At 33.8% G+C, this 25,941-nt stretch overlaps 1 protein-coding gene across 3 annotated transcripts in view; it reads left to right on the top strand.

The window, feature by feature from the left end:
• LOC111044247 (reversion-inducing cysteine-rich protein with Kazal motifs) overlaps positions 1 to 25,941 on the top strand; it is a 430,802-nt gene that overhangs the window by 91,413 nt on the left and 313,448 nt on the right. For all 3 annotated transcript variants that reach the window (XM_039434204.1, XM_039434188.1, XM_039434199.1), the window contains one exon: positions 10,395 to 10,447. In XM_039434204.1, coding sequence (XP_039290138.1) covers positions 10,395 to 10,447 — 53 coding nt within the window. The remainder of the gene's footprint in view (positions 1 to 10,394; positions 10,448 to 25,941) is intronic.

Below are 25,941 nucleotides of genomic sequence, written 5' to 3'. Positions count from 1 at the left end.
GGTGGCCCTATTTGTCTGGCAGTATGTGCATTGAGGGTCCAGATTGGTGTGCGGGGCAGTAGCCTCTCTCTCTCTGCTACCATCAAATTGCGATACAACCCTCTCCAGCCGGTAGCAAATTGAATAAAAAATATCATAGAGATTTACAATTTATTGATGAAAATATAAACACATCGAAGAATGCGTTTTTGCATTGCGGGTACTAGTCCAGGCAATGAATGCTCAAAAACGTTTATAGAAGGAAAAGTTAGGAAGACAATTTTTGACCCCGCGGATCTCTTTAGGGTAGTAAGGTGGTGAACACATCGAAAGTCCTCATCTCTACCCACTGTGCTGAGGGGGTGGTGGTGGTGGTTCAAAAGTAAATTTTTTTGGTTTCTTGCATATAACTTAAAAACTATACATCTTACGGACATGATTATACAATAAAACATTGAAGTTTACATAATTTCCTACAATATTCATTCCACGACTTTTTCTATACCTCCCATACTTTGAATAAAAAAAAATCAAAAATTTGATGAAAACCTGTTATTACAACTATTACATACTTTCAAGACCGGATTTCTCGAAAACTGTTGGAAATATCACAAAACTCCACTCAACAGGAATTGTAGAGAATTCATCAAACTTAATTTAGAGCAGTTATCTTGGTTGAACGCATTGTTGCAAAGATATAAGCGTGGAAGCAAAAAGCTAAAGAATGCAACATTTAAATCACCCTCATCACTTCAAAAAATGGGGTAGGAATGGGGACTTCTGATATGTTCTCCTCCTAACTAGTATCAACAACGCTGCAAAGTAAAAAATTGTGTTCAAAACACTCCTTCAAAATTCATTTGTCAATTGGTCAATTGTTGCAAAACTGGAAATTTCATATTCAACACTAGATAAAGCTGCTGCAAAAGTCGTAGGGAAATGCGTAAAAGTGTGGAATTATACATCAAATTGAAGAGAATTTGATGCTCTATGAGCTCACAATTAGCATGGATTTTCTCCATGGGTTTCAAAATTTTCATTTTGAATGTTGCATTCTTTTAAAGCTGCTACATTTTTCTCATCAAATACCTTAACACATAGTTTGATATTTTGCCTTTCAAGGGAACTTGGGAAGAGAAATTTTTCTGTCGAGTGGAGGTGCTAATTTGATAACACTATTCGCTTCTGAGTAATGAAACGTTTTCAAGTGAGAAAAGCTTGCAGTGAGGATACTATCATGGTTAGCAGAATCTGGTATGTGAAAAGTTTGTTTTGAGTCAGTCTGATTCAACCAGTTGTTACGAATACATGTACAGAAGATATGTACAGAATCAAATAGTAGAAAATATACTATGTGAGGGATCAATCTATATGTAATGTGTTCTGAGTCACAAAAACGAGTAAAATTTCAACAAAATAATCAATTTTAATGAGTTTTAGTTTTCAATCAACAATATCTTCTGATTGCTACAATTCAAATGTATAATCCAAAATCCCTTTGGGCGTGATTTTGAGATCTGCGGTCTCAGGTTGAAGAGCACAAAATTACGCCCAGAGGGATTTTGAATTATTGTACATTTAAATTGTGACAATAAGAGGATATTGAAAATTTTGCATGAAAAATTGGTTCCAGACTCTAGACTTCTCTAATGTATTCAAACGATTTATTGAAAAATCAAACTAAAATATATATTGCAAACACCAATATATATACCGGTAGTGACTGGACTATAATGTTTTAAAGGGTAAAGGGTAGATAAAGGGTAGGTAAAGAGTTTCGATTTTCCTTCTACATTGCCTTTTTTGTATTATTCAAAATACATAGTTATAATCGTATAATGGTGCTACATTTTGATGAATAACATACTTTTGCACTTTTGAAATTGTTATTTGAGAATATTATATTTTTCCAATAAACATGTGTTTCAACCAGCAAGGAAAACCGGGAAGAACGTGAAATATACGGGGAATGTACGGGAATTTCCTGAGCCTGATTCAGTGGACACTCTGTATAGAGATTAGGTTAAAATTTTGTCAATAACTTCGGTCCAAACGCGGCTTAAGTCAACTCGCTAACGCTCATTCAATAAATGTAATTGAATTAAAAATATCCGAATAATAGTTACAGAACAGAGTTAAAACGAATATATAATAATAACAACAATGTTATTATCATATTTAATTCTATTAATGTAATATTATACAATATTAATTCGAATTCAAATTCATTCAAATAATTCTATTATTATTGTTTTAAATGTCATAATAATAATAATATAATAACATTTGTACTAATAATAACAACAATGTTATTATCATTAGTACAAAGCTATGTCAAAGTTATAAAATCAGAATAATTTGTTATTATGACAAAACAATAATAATAGAATGAATAGACTCATATAATAGAACAGGAACCCCAGCAATAATAAGAATTCAATCATGGCAATATATTCAATACCCTCTAGAATATTATATAAAGAGATGATAATTTGGCCGGAGGATAATGATGACAAGGAGGAGAAGGAGGAGGAGGAGGAGGAGGAGGAGGAGGAGTAGGAGTAGGAGGAGGAGGAGGTGGAGTGTGAGTAGGAGTAGGAGGAGGAGGAGTAGGAGTAGGAATAGGAGAAGCTTGTGGTTGTAGAGGGGTTAATGGAGGTGGATGAGGATGATGAGGAGATGATGACGAAAGGGAAAGGTGAAAACGATGACGTCATAATCAGTGAGTTGCGAGTTAGCGACTTCCATAGTTAGCCATTTCCAATTCTCCACAATTTTCTGGCCAGAATCAGCGGGTTCCCAGAGTTAGCCAATTCTGTCGGCGACAGAATCAGTGAGTTCCTAGCCAGTCACTTCCACAACCACAGTTAGCCAAATTCCAGTTAGACAATTCCGCGTTCCCTATTATTCATGCTATATCAGTTCTCTATAATGTAGATATTTCCTCTTATTGGATTTGAAATTGAACGCTTTCATATTTCTGAATGAAATGAATAGACGAGAATGATCTCGTTCGTCTTTTTCAGTTTCAAATTCACCGTTTTCAATAATATATTCAAGTTTAGTTTCAAGTTTCAAGTTTATTCATTCATCTCTTGTACAACATAGAAAATCAAATTGACAATGTACATACAAAAATTATTACAAGAAATAGAATGTGGAGCTCACAAGACTTACGTCCGTTCGTGAGCTTCAAAAAGAAATAGATTACAAAAAATTTATAAACAAAGTGGCATAAAGTAATATGAAATAAAGTAGGATTAAAAAGTAGGAGATAAAAAATACATACAAAAAAAGTAGTAAATAATGGAATTGAAAAGCAGGTAGAAGAATCTTCAAAGTGGAGTTATACATTTTAAACATCGCTAGGCTAGACAGCACAACAGGAACGCAAATGAGAAAAGCATAAAGCTGTTTTAGAGTACGGTAAGCTCGAATGATAATATTGGGCTAGAAAAACTTAGGGCTCTGATATAGTGGAGAAAGTAGTGAGAAACGATCCAAATCACAAAAATACTATCTTATGTTACCAGAGAAGTCAGTGGATGCTTTGATCCAATTTATGGTTTCAATCTTTAGTTTATTTGGTGGAGAATTTGCAAACAAGGTTTGGGGAATTATATTCACAAGCTTATCACACCTATAAGGAAATTGCATCCTACAAACACTAAGATTTGTTTCAGTCATGTCAGAAGATCTAAAAACTCGACGTGTATGGTATGGAGTATACCGGATATTAAATAAATTTTTATTTTTTACCACGTATAATGCTAGGTTTTTTAAATAGAGCTGTTTGATTGATAGTATTTTGCTTTCCTCGAAAAGTGTTCTGGTCGGGTAGAGCCGCGGCTTGTTAAGTGCAATTTTTATTATATGTTTTTGTATGTTGAAAACATTACCAATGTGTCGTTCAGCTGCGCCTCCCCAGACTCTTATCCCGTATTGCAGAACAGATTGAGCGTAAGCGAAATAGGTCATTTTGGCAAGCTGTGGTAGTTTCAAGAGGCTAATTCTATAAAATTTTTGTATTAGATATTTGGCTTCATGACATAATGACTGAATATGAGTATCCCATCTTAGATGTTGGTCAATCATTACTCCCAGGTATTTAACAGACTTCGAGTTCTCCAGTGAAGGGCAGTCACAGCCTGAACCTAGTCCGTTACAGCTATTCTTGTGACTTTTCAAAATTATTTGATTCAATGGTTGAGTTGCAGTATTTGGTGTAAAAGTAATAAAGGAAGACTTTTTATAATTTAAGGTTAGAGTATGATTGTCAAGCCAAGCTTTGACCTCCGAAAAACCCTTCTCAGCTGAAGTTCTAGCTGCCTCCCAAGTTTGACCAGAAAAAATTAAAGTAGTGTCATCGGCAAAAGAAATTGCTTGACCATTTTTCAAGTGCAGGTTCAAGAGGTCATTTATGTATATTATGAATAAGATTGGAGAAAGAACAGTTCCTTGTGGCAAACCATAGTCGAGCATATATTCAGTACTGGATTTATTCCCATTTGATAATATCTGTGATCGCCCTCTCAGGTAACTCGAGAAAAGATTTAATGGTAATCCTCGAATTCCAATACGGTTTAGTTTTTCCAAAAGTTTTGAATGTGGAATAGTATCAAATGCTTTGGTGAGGTCCATAAATATTGCAATAGATTTCTTTCTTCTACTAAAATTTTCAGTTAAAGCTTTTACTAGTAACGAGATAGCATCCTCTGTATTTTTGCCTTCTTGAAAACCAAATTGGCTGGGATGAATAAAATCTTTCAATCTCAAATATTGTGTGAGACGCTTTTTTATAATTTTTTCCATAACCTTTGAAATACCGCTGAGCAAGCTTATCGGACGATAATTAGTCGGATTTTTAGCATCACCAGATTTATACAAAGGTACAATCTTGGCTACTTTGAATTCATCTGGGAAGAAACCTTCTTCAAAGCATCTGTTAATTATGATATTTACAGGTTTAGCAATGCTGTGAGCTATGTTTTTTAAACAACTGTTACTTATGTTATTTACGCCTGGTGCTGAATTGGATTTCAGTGTTTTTATCGTTTGAATAATCTCTGATTCATTTGTCGGGAATAGGAAAAAAGAGTTATGGAAATCAATTTGTGAGTTGTTAGAATTATGATGACTGATTTGAGGTTGTATATTGGTTACATTTTCGTTGTTTAGCTTTTCTGCCAACTTCCTACCAATAGATGAAAAATGTTTGTTCAGGACTTCAGGATCAATATCATTATTCAAAGCTCTCTTTTTGATATCAAGTATCTCGTTTATTGTGTTCCATGTTTTCCTAGCATTACCCCTACTTTGATCCAATTTATTTCTATAGTAATTGATTTTGGTTTCCTTCAATAATTTGTTTAAAGTATTCCTATAGCGAGTATAGAGTTCTTTTAGCTCATTGTTATTAGGTTGTTTCAGTAGTTTTTTGTGCAAATTAATATTAATATTAATTTCTATTTTGTGTCCATAGATGGCTCTGATAGTTCAGGATAACAACATTTGTGTTGGTTTAATAACTTTGTTGCCAGACTATGATACTGTTGAATTCTCAATTAGTTAATAACCTGGAAACTTAATCGGCATTAACAACTAACGGAGCTTCTTGGATATGCCGTTAAACTAACAGCAATTTGTCAAACGACATTAATCTTCATACTTAATCGACGTACTTGCAACCGGCTCAAAATATCTCAATTTCTTTCTACCACAATCAGTATGAAAATATCAAACAAAAATCAAAGTGACCTGAAGGATTTTTGTGCAAGAATTTCAAGAGTGTTGATGTCAGTTGCTAAATATCTCTTCTATCTCTTTATCTATATCTCTATTCTATTGTTATTGAATTTGAAGCTTGTAGTATTGTTCAATCCAACAACATTTCAAAACCGCGTCACAGAAATGATTTTATGGTGAATTAGCTCAAAATTGGGTTCAAATACACCAGATGACAAAATAAGGCTATATGCTATTATCCATTGAACAGAGGAGATTATTTGATGGAGCCTCCACACGAAAATGATAAAGTAGAGGATCCAGTGCAGCCTATCTATTTCCGTGACAGTGAAAATGATATGAGTAAGAGAAGACTGGCCCGAGAATGTTGGTCGGGTGATGAGGAAGAGCTCGTGATTAATTTGGCGTCGACCACCGCCACCACATTCTCATTTCCAGCCGCACAATATCTCATAATACCAATGTCTCCACTCCAGTCATGATGCTCTCACATAACTCAGCTGCTCTCAAATATTCATTCTCTTGCAACAACTCAGGTAGCTTACCGGCGGGGGAATGCTCTGCAAAAGGAAGTGGATGCATTTGCATACCAAGGGTGTATGCCAATAGCGTCCAACTTCAAAGACAAAAAGAATAAGCAGAAGAAAAGGAGAAACTAAAGAGTAAGGAGTTGTCGGATGCAGCGGAACAGACCGATACGAATATCCCAACTCCAAGCCGCTGGCTTTCGGCCAGATTCGAACAGTAGAATTCCCGGCAGATTTGTCACGTCTCCCCTTTTTTATTCCGCCAGAAACATTTGCTTCGCGATATGAGCGTCACTGAATTCAAATTCGGCCCACGATCTCCTGCCGTTGTGCTTGTGCATAGTCAGTCTTTATTTATCCATTTGTCTGCCGGTCACTTCTACGCATTACTTTATGCGACTCATATTCCAACACTACTTGTTTAGCATGCAAACAATTCACATAGATTCCCAGAGATCTACACCATAAATATATTGCTCTTGAAGACAAATGTGTTAGAGGAAAAGTTCAATTTCATAAACATTAACGTAAGAAGTCATTGGTATTGATCACTTAATACAGAATACTATTGGTTTCTCTCATTATTGGTCTTGGTCTTGTGATCCTCATATCCATCCTATCCATCCATACTCATATCAATCCTATTGTATATAAGTGTATGAGCCTGTATAATTATAGTAATATACATAAATAAAGCACTCAATCAATCCTCCATCCAATTATCAACACGATTGACAGGAATTCAAAATCATCCATCAAGGAAGGAGGGAGATGTTCAACCATGAAGATTGTGCATGTGGAGCATGAAATCCACATTACATTAATGTCATGATGAGAAATTACTTGTTACATACAAAATGTTAAATATGTATACGTGATATGAATCAATAGAGCTTTTTTTGTGAAAAACGTACAAGATTTTTCTGAGTAACTCAAAATGAAATCTGATTATTCTTCATTCGCAAAATCGTATCAAACATAGTTGCAAGAGCTATTCAACGTTACAGAATGCAACAGTCTTCACATCTGAATGGAAAAGATAAGTTTGATCGAATGCTTTGGACCTTGTATTTAAAAGATCCTTCTGAATAATTCTGAAATATATTATTTTTGAATTCTGAAAACTCAAACGAATCATAATTTGCGTTACGCATTGAATAGTGCAGGAAGATCAGTAAACTTTTGATTCCTGATCAAATGAATTTGTGTTGAATAAGTCACTATTTTTTGGTGTTGACATATTGTTCATGACATACAACGTTTTTTTGAGTTATGAACCCTGTTTTCATTAAAATTGCAAACTGTCAAAGCATTACTGATCATTCAGTTCCAGTTTATTAACCGTATGTCGAAAACAGAGATACCAGAAATTGCAAACATTCCGAGATGTAATAGACAGTGTAGCTGATTCCTCTTTGAGGGGATTTGCTATGAGTGGTATGAACACATGTAGGTGTTCTGATTGCCGAAGAGTCTAGTGTGCTCAATCATTGCTTTATTCCAGGAATATTGGATCACATAATTATGCAATCGGGAGCGTAATATTGATGTATCTTCTGTTCAAATGACTGATGTTTTACCCAATCCAGGAATGAATTTTCTGTTGAAGCATACACATTTCACATTTTATGAATGAATAAAATCATCACTATTACCACCTCTGTCAAATCCTAGTTTAGATAGTTCAGGGATTAACGTGAACTGGGTTAATTAAGAATTTTTCTACAATGACCAGAGCTTGGAACATCAGATGAATCAGGAATATTGGAATTGTGATGGCCATCAGATATACGTTGTAATTTTCATACCCAGCCAACTTCAGGTTATTAACTCATCTAGGAAAAATCGTATATTACATTTTCAAGCGATCTGATGAATAGAAGAAGTCAAACCACATCATAGGCTTCTCTAGTTAATTTCAGTAGCATTAGAAATTTGAATTGCTGATTTCAGTATTTGAAATTTGAATTGCTGCTGTACTAAGAAAATTTTAGTTTATTCTGAATCCAAGTACTGTATTCATTAAGTAATATATTCATCTATCCAGTCTTGTAGATTAGACTCAATAGGAAACGATAGAGAATAAACCTTACCTAAAATTTTCATCTTTTCTGATTACTTCAATACTTTGAATTGTTTGTTTGTATCATCATTCTTACATTCACCAACAGCATCATCATCATTACATCATTGTGTAACCCTATATTGGCATATACAATTAAGGATACTAAAATCATTAACGGCTATTTGTTCGAAACCGATTGAAATCGAATCTCATTGGAAAGTGGAAATTCTTTGAAGATCAGTGCTATTTTGTTGCATTGGCTCCATTTTAATGATGTCATTATGTCACGACCATTGAAATTCGAATCAATTACGTGATTCACTAAAATTTGAGCCGTTGGAAGATCAATGGCATTATTGAACCAACGTTTGGTTGAATCACGGTTTGGTAAATTGTTTGAAAGACAAATAATTCAAGACAATAATTGTGCCTCTAGTACAATACTGGAATATATAGGTTGTGAGAAATAATTGAGAAAATTATTAATGGAGCCTGGACTTAGAATTGTACAACAAGGCCTATGTGTGAACGATAATCATTCTGGTCTGGACCAATCATCGTCTAGCTACGTTGATAGTGTAACTTGAGTAGAAAGAGCAATTGTGCCCTAAGTAATTTCTCCACTGCTGGAATTAGCTTGAGCACTGTATTACGTTTCGCCCTACATGTTAATTAACGCACCCTCTCTCCCTTACAGCTTCCTCTACCAACAACAGTGGCGCGAAGACTATCTTCGTCTCACTTTCATTGTCTTTGTCGGCTAATAACTGATGATTAGCATTCGGCTCATCAGTACACCATGCATACTCATTTGCAAGTCAACAAACTTAATATATTATTGCCGAACATTTCAATGTCAGGTTCACTTTCACAAAAGTGAAAATTCAAACAATAATGTTTTTTAAATTTTGTCTACGTGATTTGATTTGGTCTTATTGTCTCTTGAACCTCATTGATTCTAAATCTTTCATTAGTAGATGACAGTTAAATCTTGAATATTGAAATGTCTATTTTATAACCTTTAACGATATGGTACCATGTAACCATGAAATTTGGAATAATTAGTTGCATGTCGAATTGAAACAGACTCGTATTATTAGTTGAAGTATTTCCATCAACAAAGTCATACAATTGAATATATAAATGAAATAACGAACTCAAAATGAATTAAGGGAAAAAAGACGGTTTTTAAAAAGTGTACTTTTGAAACGGTGTTGATTGATAGATTTTCCAAAATAAACGTTCGACAATCATTATAAAAAAATAAAATTTATCAGAACTTACTCATAGTTCATAAATTGCATTAATTTTTCTCTCAATATGGAATGAAAATGTTATTTCATGGCCAATGATCAATCAATCCTATAGGAACAGTTGACATTTATGTATCAAATCAATAACATTCCACTAATTTAATGGATTTTTTAGAACCAAGAACAAAAAACTCCCAGGTTCCAAGTTTCTGTCTGAGTTTGAACATGCAGCACAGCCACGTTTCAATAATTGGTATTCCATTTCTCCCATCATGATGGGAGATGCATACCCATACTAACCTTAATAGTAATAGAAAAAAAAGTAGCCCTATACAGAAAAGAGATGACCTTAATAGTTCCTAAGTCAACCTAATAGTTCCTCAACTAGCAAGATAACAGACAGGGAAAGTCACAATAGCATGGAAACCCTGTTTTTTGCGTGGGTGTAGGATTTCGTATTTGAGTCGCATCCTCGATAATTTAGTGAGGTTTGCAAAGCTCTCGCGTTGGAGGAGTTTGTTTGTGTCTACGTGACGATTCCTCTCTAAAGTATGTCGATCTGCCGATGCTCTGATTGATCAAATACAGTCGTTCATCTATCAGCTCTGATTCGGCGTCTCTTCAATTCTGAAAACTGAATATCTCTCTGTCTTGTTACCGTGCCGCTTTTTCCAGCCTTTGAGATTTCTGAATGAATCACCACCTTCTGCTACATGTGCAGCCTTCCCATGATAATTTTTCGTTTCGCTTTTTTACAGTTCATCAGAAGTTCGATTTTCATCACGACTTTCCTCGTTTTTGCTAAATTTTTACCTCTTTTTTCAGATTCGGATTGCTGCACACAAACAACGGGATCTTGTCGTAGTGCTTGTGAACAGGTAAGAAACGAGCATGTGATTCAATTTCTATTCATTTCAATTCTAGCTTTGTTATAGTTTCCATTTTGATTATTGTTTCCTTCTTATAGAACAAACTTATTCTAGTTTGTACTACATCTATCTATAATATTATGGAGATTTATATATGGAAAGGATAAGAAATACATTTTTGACGCATCATCACGTGTGAACTGATTAACTTAACATTTTGCATGAAGATTCTCAATTTACCGAGAATGGATATATGCCTATTTCCATTTCTATTAATCTATCTATAAAAACTCTATAATATTATAAAGGAAAACTCCTCGAGTTGCATGTACTAGATAGAGAATACACGATTGACGCATTATCAGTTATGAACTAATGAACTGATTAACTTGCAATTTTCCATGAAGATTGTGAATCCATACCGGCTTATCCCCATCCTCATCAATCAATTTAAATTCATTCAATAATTGAAACAAATCTCTTCAGTTTGTGGTTGGAAGTTCATGTCCAACCAGAAACAGCTTTCTCCAAGTGAATCCGTCGCGTAATTGGTAGCACATGTGACTCATGAATGAAAGGTTGAGGGTTCGAAGTCAATCTAACTACATTTTTTTTTGTTGAGTATTTTAACTCTGATGAAGATCATTCAAGTAATATTGACGAAATTATATATATATATATATATATATATATATATATATATATATATATATATAATTTCGTCAATATTACTTGAATGATCTTCATCAGAGTTAAAATACTCAACAAAAAAAAATGTAGTTAGATTGACTTCGAACCCTCAACCTTTCATTCATGAGTCACATGTGCTACCAATTACGCGACGGATTCACTTGGAGAAAGCTGTTTCTGGTTGGACATGAACTTCCAACCACAAACTGAAGAGATTTGTTTCAATTATTGAATGAATTTAAATTGATTGATGAGAATGGGGATAAGCCGGTATGGATTCACAATCTTCATGAAAAATTGCAAGTTAATCAGTTCATTAGTTCATAACTGATAATGCGTCAATCGTGTATTCTCTATCTAGTACATGCAACTCGAGGAGTTTTCCTTTATAATATTATAGAGTTTTTATAGATAGATTAATAGAAATGGAAATAGGCATATATCCATTCTCGGTAAATTGAGAATCTTCATGCAAAATGTTAAGTTAATCAGTTCACACGTGATGATGCGTCAAAAATGTATTTCTTATCCTTTCCATATATAAATCTCCATAATATTATAGATAGATGTAGTACAAACTAGAATAAGTTTGTTCTATAAGAAGGAAACAATAATCAAAATGGAAACTATAACAAAGCTAGAATTGAAATGAATAGAAATTGAATCACATGCTCGTTTCTTACCTGTTCACAAGCACTACGACAAGATCCCGTTGTTTGTGTGCAGCAATCCGAATCTGAAAAAAGAGGTAAAAATTTAGCAAAAACGAGGAAAGTCGTGATGAAAATCGAACTTCTGATGAACTGTAAAAAAGCGAAACGAAAAATTATCATGGGAAGGCTGCACATGTAGCAGAAGGTGGTGATTCATTCAGAAATCTCAAAGGCTGGAAAAAGCGGCACGGTAACAAGACAGAGAGATATTCAGTTTTCAGAATTGAAGAGACGCCGAATCAGAGCTGATAGATGAACGACTGTATTTGATCAATCAGAGCATCGGCAGATCGACATACTTTAGAGAGGAATCGTCACGTAGACACAAACAAACTCCTCCAACGCGAGAGCTTTGCAAACCTCACTAAATTATCGAGGATGCGACTCAAATACGAAATCCTACACCCACGCAAAAAACAGGGTTTCCATGCTATTGTGACTTTCCCTGTCTGTTATCTTGCTAGTTGAGGAACTATTAGGTTGACTTAGGAACTATTAAGGTCATCTCTTTGCCCTATACAGAAAAGAGATGACCTTAATAGTTCCTAAGTCAACCTAATAGTTCCTCAACTAGCAAGATAACAGACAGGGAAAGTCACAATAGCATGGAAACCCTGTTTTTTGCGTGGGTGTAGGATTTCGTATTTGAGTCGCATCCTCGATAATTTAGTGAGGTTTGCAAAGCTCTCGCGTTGGAGGAGTTTGTTTGTGTCTACGTGACGATTCCTCTCTAAAGTATGTCGATCTGCCGATGCTCTGATTGATCAAATACAGCCGTTCATCTATCAGCTCTGATTCGGCGTCTCTTCAATTCTGAAAACTGAATATCTCTCTGTCTTGTTACCGTGCCGCTTTTTCCAGCCTTTGAGATTTCTGACTGATTCAAAGTATTGTCAAATGTCACGCCAGTTTCACGCAAGGTATAATATCATTTCTAAAAATTAAAAAACTATCAATAAAGGACCAAGAATTTCGAATAAAAAAATAAAATGTATGTATTATCGTTGAAATTATTTATTACTTAAGAAATTATATTATAATGTCAGGTCTTATTGTAACTAACTAGGTCATAGCATGAACAGTATATTATTGATAAAAACAGCAGAAATTAATTATAACAGTCTCAAACATAATAAAAATTGTATAAGAATATTAATTTATTAATTATTACTTCAACTGAACCACATGGTAATTAAATCTCTTTGGCAAGCCTAAGCCAATCATAGTGCATAAAAATAGCACCAAAAAGGTGATCGTTTGAAAGCAACACATGTTAATCTACTATCAGACAACAAACCTGCCTTATCATATACGCTAGCACATGTACATTGTATGAGAGGAACTATGTCTAGAAGATTAAGCAGTTTTAAGAATTACATAAATTGAATTATTATTGTAATTAAAGGAATTATATTCTACTGCCTGCCACTGACGTCACGTCTACGTCACAATCGTTCTACCAATGGCAAATTTTCATGCAAATTATTACATCGAGATTCTCAGAAGAAAGGTCTAGCCAAGAAGCTTAGAGAAAAAGACAGCACTTCCCTTTTGAAATCCTCACCGTTCAGATCTCTTTATAGTTACCAAGACCTATTCGTAAAAAAAATTCTTGTTCGATTTTATATGTTTTATTTGTGAGCCAATATTTTAGGCCAATCTATTTGTTATTTGTAAATTTATTTTCATCAATCGATAAATTTAAAAGTTTAAAGTTAAATCATCCCTTAATTAATTTGGTGAAGGAAATATTAAATTGAAATTCCCCACGTGCTGAAACCGAAGCCTGGATTGCTGCCGACCAAACGATTTTGATCTAAAGAAGAAAACCACGACCGCCAAGGAATTTCACGTGAGTTATAAGTTTAAAGGGGCCCCAATCTACGCTTCGAAAAATATTACAGTGCAGAAACATAGATTTTTTCTTCGTTAAATTATTGGCCACGCCGACAAGCGCTTATTAGTTGTTAAGAGCCTAGAATTTGTTCAATATTTAATTTATACGAACTTGTAGTTGATTAGCTATCCTCCGCTGCCAGAACCACGACCCCGAGCATTTTAAAAATATTTTATAATTCATTTTTCACTATTTTTTCAAAACTGTTAAATTTTATCAATTGTAAAATTCTGTCGAATCACGCATGGTATCATGCAAGCACAAGAACATTTTTAACTCTTTTTGTCAATGCTAAATGATTATCAATCTGTAAATCAAATTCTGAATCTGCACTGTGAGATCATATATTTTATTATAATATATTGCAATTTTGTTAATTCGTTTTCTGAGTTCGATTATTTCTTAAGCCTGTCAATTATTGTGTCTGATACGTTCTATCTCATCAAGAACCGATCGAATACGATCATTGAAATAATTGAATTAAGCTGGATATTGGAACAGGTCTAAGTGGATGTAGCGAGTGGGGTCAGATCGAGATATTTATTCTTTGTCCGTACCTGCTCATATATCAGCTTTTATCTGTTACCCACCTCGACTTAGGAGCGAACACATCAATCGTACAGCAGATGCAGCCAGAGATCATATAATTTCCTACAATAGAGCTTAAAACCCGACAAGACTCTGTTCTCGAAATATATTCCGAACGATATCTGGTCCTTGTACCCTATCTTAATCTTCGGAACTTATTAGAGACGCAGTCCCGTAAATTATCTACATCGGGATTTTTGCTCGACCTGTATGATTTTGTATGCTCATTCTTCACAGGTAATAATTTTAAGATATCCGTCTTCAGTGTTTAGCGATCGCTACACTGCTTATAAAAATTTCATCACTATACAATCTGTCATTAGAAGAATCAAGGGTGAGCGAGCGTTTAGGCCTCCCGCGATTCCGACAATTGTATTGAATCTTGTAGTGAATCAATCAGTCTGGTGTAGCCTACACTTAGCGTCCACACACGCAGTTACCAAATTTATAACCTCAACCATTGATTCAGTGCAAGATTCACTCTACATGTGTGAAGCCTTTAAAAAACGCACCACACGATATATTATATATATATTGTGGTGCGTTTTTTAACGGCTTCACACATGTAGAGTGAATCTTGTACCGAGTCAATGGTGTAGCGGCTATAAATTTTGTAATTGCGTGCGTGGACGCGGAATGTACACCAGACTGATTGATTCACTACAAGATTCAATACAATTGTCGGAATCGCGGGAGGCCTAAACGCTCGCTCACCCTTGATTCTTCTAATGACAGATTGTATAAAGCTGAAATTTTTATAAGCAGTGTAGCGATCGCTAAACACTGAAGACGGATACCTTAAAATTATTACCTGTGAAGAATGAGCATACAAAATCATACAGGTCGAGCAAAAATCCCGATGTAGATAATTTACGGGACTGCGTCTCTAATAAGTTCTGAAGGATTAAAATACGGTATTTGGACCAAATATCGTTCAGAATATACTTCGAGAACAGAGTCTTGTCGGGTTTTAAGCTCTATTGTAGGAATCTATATGATCTATGGCTGCCACTGCTGTACAATTGATGCGTTCGCTCCTAAGTCGAGGTGGGTAACAGATAAAAGCTGATATATGAGCAGGTAAGGACAAAGAATAAATATCTCGATCTGACCCCACTCGCTACATCCACTTAGACCTGTTCCAATATCCAGCTTAATTCAATTATTCCAATGATCGTATTTGATCGGTTCTTGATGATATAGAACGTATCAGACACAATAATTGACAGGCTTAAGAAATAATCGAACTCAGAAAGCGAATTAACAAAACTGAAATATATTACAATAAAATATGTAATCATACAGTGCAGGTTCAGAATTTGATTTACAGGTTGATAATAATTTAGAATTAACAAAAGGAGTTAAAAATGTTCTTGTGCTTGCATGATACCATGCATGATTCGACAGAATTTTACAATTGATAAAGTTTAACAGTTTTTGAAAAAATAATGAAAAAAGTGAATTTATAAAATATTTTTAAAAATGCTCGGGGTCGTGGTTCAGGCAGCGGAGGATAGTTAATCAACTACAAATTCTTATAAATTAAATATGAATAAATTTTAGGCTCTTAATAACTAAAAGCGCTTGTCGGCGTGGCCAATAATTTAACGAAGAAAAAATTTATGTTTCTGCACTGAAATATTTTTCGAAGCGTAGATTGGGGCCCTTTTAAAACTTATAACTCACGTGAATTTCCTTGGCGGTCGTGGTTTTCTTCTTTAGATCAAAAAATCGTTTGATCGGCAGCAATACAGGCTTCAGTTTCAGCACGTGGGGAATTTTAATTTAATATCTCCTTCACCGAATTAATTAAGGTATAATTTACTTTAAGCTTTTAAATTATCGATTGATGAAAACAGAAATTTACGAATAACAAATAAATTGGCCTAAAATATCGGCTCACAAATAGAACATTTAAAATCGAACAAGAAATTTTCACAAATAGGTCTTGGTAACTATAAAAGAGATCTGCACGGTGAGGATTTCAAAAGGGAAGTGCTGTCTTTTTTCTCTAAGCTTCTTGGCTAGACCTTGCTTCTCAGAATCTCGATGTAATAATTTGCATAAAAATTTGCCATTGGTAGAACGCTTGTGACGTAAACATGACGTCAGTGGCAAGCAGTAGAATACAATTCCTTTAATTACAATAATAATTTAATTTATGTAATTCTTAAAACTGCTTAATCTTCTGGACATAGTTCCTCTCATACAATGTACATGTGCTAGTGTAACTGATAAGGCAGGGTTGTTGTCTGATAATAGATTAACATGTGTTGCTTTCAAACGATCACCTTCTTGGTGCTATTTCTATGCACTGTGATTGGCTTAGACCTGCCAAAGAGATTTAATTACCATGTGGTTCAGTTGAATTAAATCATTAATAAATTAATATTCTTATACAATTTTTATTAGGTTTGAGACTGTTATAATTAATTTCTGCCATTTTATCAATAATATAATTTCATGCTATGACCTATTTAGTTACAATAAGACCTGACATATAATATAATTCCTAAAATAATAAATAATTTCAACGATAACACATACATTTTATTTTTTTATTTGAAATTCTTGATCCTTTATGGATAGTTTTGATTTTTAGAGATGGTATTATATCTTACGTGAAGCCAGCGTGACAATTGACAATACTTTGAATCAGTCAGCTGCGTTCGAACTGTTTTAAAAACATCTGATCGATAGTAAACAAAGTGTAACCTCAAAATCAATGAGCAATTCGTAAATAATTTGTGCTTTATTTGCAAAATAATTATAATTTTATTGAATAATTTTTTCTAGAAAATATTCGGTACAGAACGGTACTCTTATCTAAAATACAGTTACTGATAAGTAAGCTTTATCGCTCGGTCGCTAACTATCCTTTAGCAAATTCTTTCATTTTAAAAGGTAATCACAATTTTTCTCTCTCCTCATGAGATCTATTTGAAAGATTCATCACAATATATATATATATATTATATATATATATATATATATATATTGTCATAATCCTGCTCCATGGAGGGGACACGAGAATATATAATTATTGACTTTGAGTCATGAGACAATAAACCAAGATAATAATTTTTCAACCATGAGTACGATTTCTTAGTATTGAAGGCCTCACCTTGTGTCGGCAAATATTGTAGCCTATTTCGCTCCGTGGAGGGGCATGAATGTACAATAAAAAGAAAATGATTGAATTAAAGAAAATGATTGAACAGTTATGGTATTTGAGGTTATAATATTTAGCAGTTTGTAGTTGTAGGTTAGGTTGACTAACCTTCGTTTGGCCGGGGAAGTGGTATCATTAAATTCAGAGTGTCTAAATAGAATGAATGGTGTACGGATGAAACTGGTTGGAAAAATTAATTTGCTTGATGGATGGTTTGGCGGTCTACAAAGGTAGCCGAAGTAAGGGCTGTAAATTTCTAACTTAGCGCTGTAGGTGATTATGTAGTGAGATAGAATTAAATCCAATTCGGTAATAAAATGCAGTTCAATTTGAATCTGCCGAATATGATCAATGCTGTCACTAGGATCAGACAGATATAGTAATTTTTGGAGTGAGCTCCTTCTCCAAACAATGACCAATATACTTAGACTCCAATAATTGTACTATAGTTGGAAGAGATATTAGACCGCACAAAACAACAAACAGAATAGCAAATCCATGCGAACCGGGTCTCTGAAAAATACTATGGGTTATAATATGATGGCAAAATGCTGAACCAAAATAGTAAATATTTCGAGTACCGAGTTTAATTCTAATGTTGTCTATGCGATCTATTACCTCTCCTTGCGACGTTGACTGGATGTGAATGCAGGATTCACTACACCTCGGTGTGGTAGGCTAGTGGCAGTCGATTTTTTATTTGATTTGGCAGAATAATTCCAATAAAATGATTTATTATTCGATAAGAATATCGACCACCATTTACCACCAGAAGAAATAATAGTCTAATAATAGTCGATAATGTCTGACTATTGCGAAACAGGACGTGTCCTGCACGATCAATATGTGTCAGTCGAGAAAGAACAAACTTGGAGGTGCAATGAAGTAAACCCAGTTCAATGAAACGGTAATATGGATATATTCTGAGAGATATACTTTTACAGCAGAATAATGAATAAATTAATGAACAGATTTTACAAATTATGATTTCTAACTGATACAGAATGAATATTGAGTGATAGCAGATTTGAATCTTCAAATTACAGATACTATGTGAAAATTTGGTACTCTTTAATTGAACAAAATGAAATGGGTAATAGCCCTTGGAAAGGGTCATAAACTGCACTAATTGAATAGGCAAAGTAAATTGATACAAAATTATAATTCAGAAAATAGAATAAATGAATAGTTAGAATTATTATCAGGGTGGGGTTTCGCCTAAGGAAAGTAGACCTTTTGGCTAAGTACAGTGTGGATATTTAAATTTATTAAATACAATAAAAATCATTTATGATAACTTTATACCCTTAAACCTATAGTCATGACTTTTCTCAAATTGACGAACTTATATGCTGTGTAATTTTCATAGATTAATGGGGATCCCCTTTCATATATTCGAGTAACTTACGTAGACTTTTGTTTCCGTTTTTTGTTTTCGAAGTATATTTGGCCATAGAATATATCGTTCCAGCTGGATCCTTCCGCGTGGCAAAAAAACATCAAACAGACCTCACTATTATAATTTCAGGGTTTATTCAAATGAAATTGCAAAACTTAGTATCACAGATTATTGTAGGAACTTTGGAACAATTTTTTAAAACAGAAAGACAAAGATTGAATTACATTAAAACAGAAATTAAAGCTTTTGAACAATTAAGTATATGGACTAGGTCTGTATCCCACTGGTGATTTCCGCGAAATGGCCATGAGTCTCTTTCTTCTAATTTCCACTTGAGTTTCTTCCTCAAAATTTATCTCGCCAAATTTACATACTAATTCAGGATTGGTCAGATTCTGTGACGTAACCAATACGCTGAATGGGTGGTGTAAATGTGTCCAACTTTAAAGCTTTTAAATGGGGCAAAATTCCTGATTGTAGGTTGTTCTAAATTATCATTCAGTTCCATATAATTATAAAAATACACAAATAAAGAATAAAATTTCCTCTATGGTGATATGCATTTGTTAAATAACTTCAAAGGGTAGCTAATGATTTTGTAGAACATAGACATGCTTTTATAACATAAAGTAGACATATAAAAATATACATGCTTGTAATAATAACGGACATAATAATAAATAAATATGTCTTTTTTTTGTTTATATGGTTTTTATATGTTAAAATATCGACCCTCAATCATTATATATGGGCTAAGCTAATTTGTCTTCATATTTCTAACAAATATATCTTCATGACAGTTCATTAAATAAATATTCAGGCCCATTCGGCATAGAAATTATAATATTAAAATGAAAAAAATTGATATTATATAATTTTTACGATCGATCGTTAATCAATCTGCCTTCTCAATTGGCTACTTGTTGACAAGTTAGCTTTGGTCTGTTTTGGGGTTATGTTTTGGTTCAATTCTAACCTTCAAATATTGTATTACTGATCAAATTAATAAATGTACAAGCATATATGGTTTTTTCCGTTGATAAATTCCTGAAAGGTATATAATTACTGATTCATTAGTTTCATACTCTGTAGGTTAGATAACCGTCGTTTATCTACCTCAGATAAGATTGTAGTGCTTTTCAGTGATGGAATTTATTTTGCTCGTATAACGGCCTATGAATAAATTAATTTATAGTTCGAGGGCTGTACAATCCTTTGGTACATCACAATATATATCTTTATGTATCCTGGACATCAAGAGATTACATTTTACAACACAACATTTTCACGGGTTACCTGCTAGTATTATATAAGTGGATAATGTTGGGATAGTGAGGAAATAATTTTTATCGGGATTACAATAGAGTTATATAATTTCAACGGATTTTCTAATGCTTCTGTCAAATTGGCGGGGACTGTTTTCTTACTGAGAAAAGAACTCATAATCTCTGTCGTACATCATAACACTTCATTATAAGGACTAAGTTATAATTCAATTAAAGATGTATAACAACAAAGTAACCTCTGTTTCAAATTATCATGTCCGGAAGTGAAGCAGCTATGAGTGGAAAGGCTGTTTCTCATAAATTTTGATAATTGAATTATTGTATCAATTAACTGAATTGTAGAGGTATTAAATTGTACGATAGAGCTTTCATAATATGGAAACTCCTTTGAATTAAAAATATTCTTTAATTAAATGCATGAGATACTGTATACCTTGGAGGTGCATTTTGAATATATTTTTGTCAAGTGATCTACATGTAAAGAATATCAACCCTTTAAAGACGTCACACTGAATGAACAATTAGATGTGAAAGTGCTAGCTGGACGGTGACAAGGCAGAGTGTAGTGGCTTACTGAACAGAGTAGCCTGCAGGCTAATGAAGACTTACCCAGTGCAAGAATAAAAGTACCTTCCGGACTAATAAATACTCTTAAAGTGCGGGGCAACAGTTGGAGTAGTTTGCATTGTAAAGTGAAGCTGCTCCATTAAACATTCTAATTCCACTTCTGGAGCTTGTCCCTCCAGGGAAATGAAAGCATAAATTCGAGTTCTCTGCCTTTGAGTTGGAAAACCATCGCGCGACACACTTGCTAGAACAAAATTACAGAAAAACTATAACCGCATGAATCATCGTTATTCAAAAATGAAATTCACGATATCATTGTTTCTTTACTGAGGCAATTCCGATTTTATATGATATTCATCTATGCTTTCGTTTGATGTGCTGCTTATGAATTGATCTTCACAGAGAATTCACGCATAAAGAAATTTGGCACTTATAAATAAATAATGTATTCATCAACTCTTGCTTCCTTATGTTTGCTTTCCTTGAAAAACATTATATTCAACAAACCAACAATTAGATTGAAAATATATAGAAAGATGATATAGTGGATAGGACATGTCTGTATTTAACATTTTATGAATACTTTGTTGTTTAATTTCTATTATTTTCATCGAAAAGATTTCATCACCAGTCCTCCCTTTCTATTTCTGTAGATTGATTTTACTGTGGGTGGAACTATTAGCATTATTACTGTAGGTCTGGAATTCGGGAACCACTTCCATACAGGTTGAAATATATGATGAAATTGTAATTTCGAATTGCATTGTTGAAGTGATCAATGCTACTTAGAGGTTTGTATTTAAACGGGCTGGAATGCGAGAAAACCACATAAAACTGAACTAGATAACATGAAGGTTTGGAGCATCACCAGAAAGATTGCACACGATTGAGAAGAAACTGAATGTTTGCGCACGCTGTGCTATCAGGAGTGGAGGGCTTAGTACTTGATGGAAGATCGAGCTCTTGATGAACTCAGCACGTGAAATGAAAAATGATGAAGTTGGAAGCTCCAGCAGCAGGGAGTCCAAGCATGAGCTCAATACTTGTGAAAGGGGAGAACGGTAATAAGCAGCCTACTGAAAATTCCACATACTATGTCAGAGTTTTCCAGATATAAGGATATGAAATTATAAATATGAAGAAAATAAAAATCTCAGTACCCTTTTTTTGAAATATTTTATCACACCATGTTTCAGACATTTATGCCATTTTCAAGTGATATGAAGTAAATAAATAATAAATACTAATGGAAGATTCTTATTTTGATCATATGTTAGTGTATTCATATGTTTTTATGAACTAGGACTGTAAATTTTGGGTTTAAATTCGCATGATTCTATCAAAAATGGGGTTATTGGTGTCTAATTAGATTAAGTTTATTATTTTATCTCTGTTTAATTTTGCTGCTTTATAAATATGGAATTCTTCTTTGACATTCAGTTTTTGACTTTTATTGCCATAATTAAGTATTTTCATATTGGAATTTATATCTGTAAAATTATGGCCTGAATCTATCAAGTGTTCAGCAAATGCCGACTTTTGTGTATAATTTTTAGATTTTAGTGCTTGGATATGTTCTCGAAACCTGATATGGAAATTTCTACCCGTTTGTCCGATATAGAATTTGTCGCGATCACTACATTTAAGTTCATAGATTCCAGATTTTTTAATCTTATCTTGCTGTACATTTGAATTTGATTTCTTTCTTATAAGTTCGAATGCATTATTTGTTGTCCTGTAACCTAGAATGAGTTTATTTTTTGTAAAGGTTTTTCTTATAGCTTTATTAAATATTGTGTTATATGGAACAATAAAATTGAAGGGATATAAAATTGTTTTACGTATAAGTCTTACCTGGAAGTTATATTACGGATACATGGATCCGTAAGGTAAGGGTTTAGAATCATATACGTACGTGTTGGAAACATTAACATTTCCTGATACTGGGAGTCGGGTTCCGTTAATTCATGTTTGGACGGTTCTTGGAGAGAGCCTTTAGAATTATTTCTCCATAGCGATATCCACTGTAGGAGAGTAATAATATTAGTGATTACTCAGAAATTCAACCAGAATACAAAACCACTTCAAAATTTCCTTGAAAAACACATAGAATTATGCAGCATAATAAAAGAAGTAGCATATTTCTGTCTCAAAATATTTTCAACGTTCAACGTCAACTAAAGTGGGCGTGGTGGGATCTTTATTAGCCAGTCATTTCCACATCCTTCAGAATATATCATTTTCCAGAACCCTCAATTCTCGCCCCAAACACTATTCTGCTCTTTCATACTTTAGAATAATTTACAAGCATGTGATAATGTATGATGTTTAGTGGAAAACAAGGTAATAACGCTGAAAAGAGAGTAGACCACGTTCGAATCTACTGAGAAGCCTATCTACTCGTAAAATATACATTTCATTAATAATAGATAAGAGGGATGTTCTCCCTATTACATAATAGAAAGGAGAATAATGTTCTATTTCCAACACTATTAGTTCAGTCTCAAGTTGAATAAATAACAAAACACAATGAGGTGATTTCGAAGTTGGGTTTGAAAGCATTTACAACATTTTCAAACAACTCTCTTCCCATATAATATTTTTTAATTTTCGATGGTCAGAGCCTTTATCAGTTACAGGTATTGATTCCACCATGGCAATTTTGTAACATGAATATGTCACGCAATGGTTGGAAGCGAATGGTGAGTTTTACCGTATTAAAGGCTGACCAATAGACTGTTATTGATTCTTACGCTGTTTAAAATGTTTTCCGTTTTACCTCATCTGTTGACAGGATTTGTCAACATTGAACCATGTATAGAACCGTTACACGTTGACAGTTTGATTTGCTCTGGAAATTTGCTGACTTAGAGAAGAAATTCGGTCAACAAAATGCCGCGAGTTTGTTGCTGTTCTGGTATCAGTAGCCACTTCGGCATCACACGCCTCCGAGTCCGAACTGTCACCGCCCGATAATAATTATTGAGAGCCAATTTTAGCGCTCAATTATCAGCCATGAGATATTTATTTGTCTGGCGTTCTTAGTTGAAGTACAACCACTGTTTTATTGTCACAGGACTGAATTCATAGATTGGTTGGAACTGCATTCATGTTTGAAGTTGCAAAACAAACATCGTTCTGTTGCGTTCCATGTTGTGTTTGATTGGTGGATTAAAAATAATATTGTCATCTATAGCATCCTACATCAGACTATGATCCAGGACTATGTTCATACTGTTTTATCCAAAGAATACGTTTGTAGGGGGACATTTAAATTGATAACTCCAAAAAAGGAATGTGGACAAATCATCATAAGAGATTTAATGGCATTCAATAAAGGATTATTCTAATATATTCCAATGTATATAAAATAATTCATAATCAATAATAATTATCGACAATGTTATATTACTAACATATATAATGTCATATGTGAACATAATAAAGAATTTGAGAAGTATATTGTTGACCCATGTTAGAAAATTGTACTTCAATTTTGAACAAATTTCCAGCTATCTCGGAATATAATCAATAATATGAACTAGGAAAATAGCATTTCAGCTTGGATGCTGTGCATGAGCTTCCGAAATAGTTCTTCATCAACCGAAGTTGATTGTATTGTTTGTATTGGGAACAATTCATCGATATCAGACAATTGTTTCGATATTATTTCGGCCATCTCAATATCAACCATTTCAAGCCATTTATTATTCGACTTGAATATTCAGTTATTATGAACATGGATGCAAGAGGTTGAGTTAGTTGCATATGTCCCACACTAATATATCTACACCCCTTGTGATTCTTCGAACGTTTCATACAAACTCCACGAAAGTAATATAATAGATTCCGTTGGGAGAGTACTTTTCTCTCTGATTCATGGAATATGTTCACGGAAATAATAGTAAACTTTGGATTTAGAGAGACGGTTTTCGCCGTATATGTTTCGCAGTTGAAGTTTCTGGAGAATGGCGAATTTTCTTGGCTCGTGACGCGTGTAGTTGCTATTAAAAATGGAAATGGCTGGCTCGTCGTAATAACAGACAGGCATGCAAATAACGATTGCAATCCTCTTTATCTAGCCGAGCAGTTGTCTCGACATGACCCTCCCGGCCATGAATCTTCCCCATGTGAATTTCCGGCTTTTTTCATCGCCCTACTAACTTTAAATACGACTGTTCTTAAAATAAATATCCACATAACAAAACCAAGCAAGCTTGGGAGGTGATCAAGAGACCTCAATCAGTCAAGCAATGCTACTCCTTCATTCAATCAGAAGTGGACTGTTTGTTTGTAATGTGCCTTTGTACTCAAAGTACAACTCGAAATATATTGAGCTGGATACGTTCAATATTAGGATTAGTTCTATAGATTGTATTATTGCGCAGGTACCAAAATACTCATCCATACAAATTAATTCCCTAAAAATTCAACACTCCTTGCAAAAATTTGTAGAATCATAATTTATTATTCTACAAAATTGATACACTATTTCGATGTCTTAATTCTGCCTGCATAGTATTGTTCAGTTCAAACGCTTTTCAGCTGAAGTCAATCATCAATAGAGCCAGTAAAAAAGCAATTTTATTTTTGTTTGTCATAAAATAATATGATCGTATATGACTCAATAATCGTCGTAATATGACTCATATTGAACTTTAGGAAGCTGGATTTATTTATTTATTTATATTTTTTACAAAGAAGCACTGATTGGGAGAGAAAAACTAAGGATACTCCTTGTACTATTTCTCTCCCAAATTTAAATAACAGTTTAAAAGTCCAAAATAGGGTTATCATTTCACTTTACTAAAATTTAGTTCATTTTCACTCAAAAACAACGAAAACAAAGATTTTTAAATTTTGACGGTTGAAAACAGAATAAAAAACAAAAATATCACACTCAAATCACCATTAATTGGAAAATTTTTGAGTAATTTTACAAAACAAATTAATGCTATACTAATAGTTAAAGATGTTGATTTTCTCTGTAGCTAATTTATGATTCAAAAACAGCTTCATCCGTATAGTTTTCTACATTCCTTGCACTATCACCATAGGTAAGGAGAGTATTGCTTTCCAAAAAACCCTCAATTTCTAAATTTCTATACGTTTCAAGGTTCCCTGAGTCCAAGAAAGTGGTTTTTGGGCATTGGTCTGCATGTATGTCTGTGTACACGATATCTCATCTCCC

This window comes from Nilaparvata lugens, chromosome 1, assembly GCF_014356525.2.
Source record: "Nilaparvata lugens isolate BPH chromosome 1, ASM1435652v1, whole genome shotgun sequence".
Taxonomy (NCBI): domain Eukaryota; kingdom Metazoa; phylum Arthropoda; class Insecta; order Hemiptera; family Delphacidae; genus Nilaparvata; species Nilaparvata lugens.
The sequence above is the reverse complement of the archived record's forward strand: the minus strand, read 5'-3'. Positions and strand labels throughout refer to the sequence as shown.